Consider the following 6,000-nt stretch of genomic DNA (forward strand, 5'->3'; position numbering starts at 1 on the left):
GTTAAAGTCACGTGATTTTTCCATCAATAATTTAGAAGTGATGTGTGTAATTAAGGGCGGCAGCACTGTCGCCTCACAGCAAGAAGGTCGTGGGTTCAAACCCTGGTTGCCCCGGCCTTTCTGTGTGGAGTTTGCATGTTCTCCCCGTGTCTGCGTGGGTTCTCTCCGGGTACTCGGCTTCCTCCCACCATCCAAAAGACATGCAGGCTAGGTTAATTGGTGTCTCCAAAAAAATTGCCCTAGGTGTGGATGTGGATGTGGAGGTGAGTGTGAGTGTATGTCTGTCTATGTGTGGCCCTGCGATGGACTGGCGACCTGTCCAGGGTGTCCCCCGCCTTTCGCCCGATGTTAGCTGGGATAGGCTCCAGCCCCCCGTGACCCTGTACACAGGATAAGCAGTTGACGATGGATGGATGGATGGATGGATGGTGTGTAATTAAAATATTTTCTCTTTTCCAGTTTAATATGAGCTTTTATTACCTATATAAGGGTAATATGAAACATCACCCTAATTTTGTGTCACTACATCAAGCTAGCTTAAAGTAAAAGCATTGCCCACTTGACTTCTTAACAAGCATACTATGAGTTAACTCTGAGTCAGGACACACTGTGACATTTAAGCTATCTCTGTGACTTTGCTGGCAGTGGTGAACTTGAGGAATATTGGGTCACAGTCACTGAGCGCAGGCCTTAGTTAAGCTTAGCAGGTAAAGTGTGTTGTCAGATGGGGCTTATTTCAATTATGTTTACTGAGTCTGTTTGGCATTAACCAATGAATGAGCAAAGGTTTGCTGGACAGGTTTGTATCTTTTAGGAAGTCATTAGTTTTGCTTAGCCATAATGGCCCCCAGGATCACCCACAAAAAAAGCTTGAAAGGAAATGAATTGTGCGTGTGTGCTCACCCTTGCATGTGCATTCACTTCGTTGGGTGTGTATGTCTGCGGGTGAATTGGAAGCGATATGTGTGTGTGTGTGTGGCCTGTGGTGAGACTTTTTTGAAAAAATGGGCCACTGTATGAGAGCCACCTCTGTTTGAAAAGAAGGAACTGTACACACACGTTGCGTTCCCTCAGAGGAAATTAGTCATCATGCAAAAATACATACAGAAAAACTCACAAATTGAATCAAATCATCATTTAGATCTAAATAGAATGTCCTTTATACTTGTTTAGGTTTTCTAATGCACCCCCAACACGTTCCTCTTGCCTCTTTGGGAATCTGTAAATGTGTATACCATTCAGAGGGTTTGGCAGCAGAGGTGAAATGAGAGCACACTGATGGATGTTGTGTCTGTTTTACATTAGCTGTGCTGGACTCAGCCAGTTAACAGAGCTGCCACCCACAGAGGGACACAACCCTCTCTCTTTCCAAAGTCCTGAAGCCTGGTTTATACTTGACATCCTCACGACATCCAGGTTCTTGTACAGCTCTGTTTATTTATACTTTGTGCAAATAAGTGCATTTTTCTTAAAACATTTAAATGCTATTTGAGTTAATAAAGTTAATTAAATGTAAAATTAAAATCTCAACTAGGCTCTAAAATATAAAACTAAAATGTTAACTGTAATCTGCGCTTTTGTGCAGTTTAGAACCAGAGTCACAGTCAGTCAGTGATACTGTTTAAATGTGGTTGTTGAATAGACCAATCACCTGCACATGACCAACAGCCAGTGAACAAATATTATTCATATAATACCTGGCTAGGTAAATTCGGCAAACTAATTCTATCTGCTATTTCTTGCTTCTTTGCACTACCACCAGTCTTTTTGGAGAACAATGCAACGGAGAATACGCCAAGTATACACACCTCTTGAGCCTAGTTCGCAGTCTGCAGATGTTTGTGCAAACATCAAGTGTCAAGTAAAACTATAATCAAGCCTTTTATACTTCATTCAAATATAAAGCCTTTTACTTTCCATGTCATGTCTCCTAACATCTCTTACTAGAAATTTGGGAACAAATTACAGTTCACACTATTAGTCATATGAATGGTTTTCATAATTTCACAGACAGTCATTCTTTGACCTGTAAACCTGAGGTTAGAGCCAGGGTGCAAATTATGGGGAGGTTTGTATCTCTCTTGAAAGCAAACATTTAAAAACAATAAGACAAATGAATAATAGAAGAATTTTCACTAGTAGTCTCAGACCTTTTGTCTCCACTGTGTTTTAACAGATTTTTAAGTTTCAGTTACCAATAATCAGGGTTGGGGAATAGTGGAATCCATGTAAGAAAATTAGATTAGGTATTTAAAATAAAAAATATAAGTAACTCTATTCCACTACAGTTACAATTTAAATAATTGGTAATCAGAATACAGTTACATTTTGATAACTGAAGAGATTACTTTGAATTTTATTCTCATTTGTTTCATTTAATATTTAGTCCATTCAGATGTAAAACATTTATACATATAAATGATGTGATCCAAAGTGCATTTGAACAGCGGTGAAACACTTCCTTATGATGTGTTACATTCATAAGCAGACAGAGAAGTACGTTTGAAGTAAGATTGGAGTAGCAGAAATAGAAATAAACCTTGTGTAAATTGAACATGTGAACATTTAGCTTTATGCTAAGCTAAATGCTCTTTCTAGCATTTTACCTGATACTAGGCACAATCATATTTTTTTTTATCAATAAAATCCATGTTAGATCCAAAAATGATTTCCTTAGTAAGCTCTTTGATAATAGGGCTACATTGTTATTATTGATGTGAATTTTTATACTGTTTTCCTGTAAATACATATAAAAATCCTTAAAACAAGATCAATTTGATTGGGTTTGGTATTTTGTTTTACTGTACTGTCAGATTTTTATTGTCAAAACAAGTGAAAAAATCTACCAGTGTTTAAGAAGTAATCCAAAGTATTTTGATTACATTACTGACCTTGAATAATCTAATGGAATACAATTACAAATGTATGTATTCTGTAATCTGTAGTGGAACGCATTTCAAACGTAACTCTCCCAACCCAATAGCCAATAAAGGTAGAAAACACTTAAGTCAGAGTGCGTATTCATTTGGTGCAAAATAGATGCTCACAAACAGAAACTCTTTTCACTTGAGGAGGTAACTTTCTATAGCAAAAGAAAGCTGTTTTAGTGCTTTCCATTTATGCATCTCTTTGCTGCACTCTCCATCACTTTTTGTCTTTCTCCATCTATGTTTGGCTGTTTTAGGTGTGTGGGGTTATTTCCAGAAAGCACTGGTGAAACGTTATGCCAGCGAGAGAAATGGAGTGAATGTGGTCACTGGGCCTATTTTTGACTATGACTATGATGGTCTTAGAGATTCAGCAGAGAAAATGAAACTGTAAGTTGCCTTCATGCACTATTACTTATACAATAGCTCATTAATGTGCACATTACATACAGTGGCAAGAGAATGTTTGTGAACCATTTGGAATTCGCTAAAAAAAAAATTGAGATCACAATGTGATCTCATCTTCATCAAATTCACAAGTTTATGCAAACACAATGTGCTTAAGCTAACAACACACAAACAAATATAACCTTTCATTACTTTATTGAACACATCCCATTAAACATTCCTAGTGCTGTGGAAAAAGTAAGTGAACCCTTGAATTTAATAACTGGTCGATCCTCCTTTGCAATGTTTTTGTTGGAAAGCAGCAGCTTCCTTCATGGTGTCCTGCCATGGACACCATGGCTGTTTAATGTTTTCCATATAGTAAACTCATGAACAGAGATGTTAACCAGTTCCAATGATTCCTTCAAGTCTTTAGCTGTTACTTTAGGGTTCTTTTTTTACCTCATTGAGAATTCTGCAGTGTGCCCTTTGAGTCATCTTGGCTGGACAGCCACTTCTAGGGAGAGTAGCCACAGTACTAAATAATTTATAGACAATTTATCTAACTGTCAACCGAAAAATGCCTAAGCTCTTCAAAATAACTTTGTAACCCTTTCCAGCTTAATGAAAAGCAACAATTATTGATTGTAGGTCTTCTGAGATATCTTTTTTTTTCAAGGTATGGTCCACGTTAGCAGATTCTTCTTGTGGAAAGTCAGAGTCAAAGAAAGCTTAGCACCCTCAAGCACCCCCATAGAACAGCCCCTTCTAATAAACAGTTTTGGCTGTTCTAGTAATTCCAGTGAACAGAAACCTTAAAGCCACACCATACAGTGACATTTTAGAGAATTGTGTACTATAAATGTTCTTGTAATAGTTTGGAGATGGTCCTTTTCTGTTGCAAAATGACAATGCCCCAGGGCACAAAGCAATATTTCCATAAATAAATGGTTTACAGTGGATGAACTTGACTGGTCTGCACAAAGCCCAGACCTAAACCCCTACTGATGGCATGCAGTTGTCCTAAACAAGATTTTAGATATAAATTATCTTAAGTGAAATGAATAATCACAATTAAAATATCAAGGGAAATAATTATGATTTTTGTCATAATCATGCCCAGGGCCCTCCTTGAACTGGCATTAAGGTTTACTTACTGAAAATACTGGAATAGCCAGACCCGTTAATTAGAAGGTGGTGTCCATATATACTTCGGCCATGTAGTGTATGTACACTAACTGCACAGTATATAATTCTGTTTGAGAATCAGTTTGAGTATGTGACTCTTTGTTTGTTTGCAGATATGTCACTGGCCCTGTACCAATCCCAACTCATTATTACATTGTGGTTACAAGTTGTCTGGAAAACACACATACTGTTGACTCATGTGTTGGTCCTCTGAGTGTCTTCTCATTCATTCTTCCTCACCGATCTGATAATGATGAATCCTGTAACGTAAGTTCTCTTCTCTTCTCATTGAAGGTATATTTCTGGTTATTATTCAATGGCTATGTATCACATGTTGAATGCTGTCTATCACTCAGTATGTATAAATGAACAGGAAACATGGGTTGTGTAAACACATTTCCTTTTCATTTATACTTACTGATGAGCTGAACTTATTGTCTGTGGTATTTGACAGTATGCCAGTATGGTTGAAAATAACCCTTTAATGTAGCAGCAGAATAGTTTTTTAGATGGCTTTATTGTGGTATTTGACACTTTCTCCTCACCTAGAGTTCAGAGGACGAGTCAAAATGGGTGGAGGAGCTGATGAAGACACACACAGCATGTGTACGAGATGTTGAGTTACTTACAGGACTGAACTTTTATCGCCGTACCAGCAGGACCTACGAGGAGATCCTCTCCCTGAAGACCTACTTACATACATACGAGAGTGAGATCTAAACCACTGTATCCCTGCACTAGCATTCCCCACATCTGTACTCCTTCATCCTGACATTGTTAGGTGTATATTTTTTATACAAGCTATCATATTTATTGTTCTTTCATTCTGGGAATCTTTAAGTGTAACTTTTTTTTTTTTTACATTTCCCCCCTTTATGTCAGTGAATCATAAGCATGAGTGACTTGATTTTTGTTATAATATTGTATAAATGTGTTAACTTGTGATGTTTAATGTGCTTAATGCAACCACATTTGAGAGATGAGAGACTGAGATTTTCTGTATTGTGAACAGTAATTAAACCTGTTCTTTTTTTATGTGTCTTGTTTATGAATTTTATACCATTAAACCTTTTTTACATAGTTGCGTTCTGATCATTTTGCAGAGAATGGTGCCGATTAGTGATTATATGACAGTTTACAGTCCAATAAAAAAAGATACTGAAAGTTTCTTACACAGTAACTTGAAAAAATATCCCATTTTAATTTATCACTATTAACAATACTTGCAATAGCAATGGTATTTTAGTGAAAAGTATGGTTGCCATGGTGAATTTTGTTATGGAAATGACCAAAACAATCTTGAGTTGCTATATTTATGTGGGGGAGGAGAAAAAGCTAGTAGAAAAAAAAAAGAATTAAACCAATATTCAGACAATCACTCTCATATATATAAATGTTTTAATTAAATAGATAAAGATGGTGGGGCACATGCTTTCTAAATCATCATACAATATACAGTGGGTTTAAATGAGTGGGCAAGACTAATTTGTTTTCTGTG

The 6,000-nt window shown here is 36.9% G+C and overlaps 1 protein-coding gene across 2 annotated transcripts in view; it reads left to right on the plus strand.

The window, feature by feature from the left end:
* enpp2 (ectonucleotide pyrophosphatase/phosphodiesterase 2) overlaps window positions 1-5,550 on the plus strand; it is a 29,554-nt gene extending 24,004 nt beyond the window's left edge. The window contains exons 23-25 of one of the 2 annotated variants that reach the window (XM_052144435.1): window positions 3,185-3,317; window positions 4,616-4,769; window positions 5,052-5,550. In XM_052144435.1, the coding sequence (XP_052000395.1) occupies window positions 3,185-3,317; window positions 4,616-4,769; window positions 5,052-5,222 (458 nt within the window). In that variant the 3' untranslated portion in view covers window positions 5,223-5,550. The remainder of the gene's footprint in view (window positions 1-3,184; window positions 3,318-4,615; window positions 4,770-5,051) is intronic. The other variant, XM_052144436.1, reaches the window with a different exon arrangement.
* The last annotated feature ends 450 nt before the right edge of the window (window positions 5,551-6,000 follow it).

This window comes from Xyrauchen texanus, chromosome 15 (assembly GCF_025860055.1).
Source record: "Xyrauchen texanus isolate HMW12.3.18 chromosome 15, RBS_HiC_50CHRs, whole genome shotgun sequence".
In the NCBI taxonomy this organism is placed as follows: domain Eukaryota; kingdom Metazoa; phylum Chordata; class Actinopteri; order Cypriniformes; family Catostomidae; genus Xyrauchen; species Xyrauchen texanus.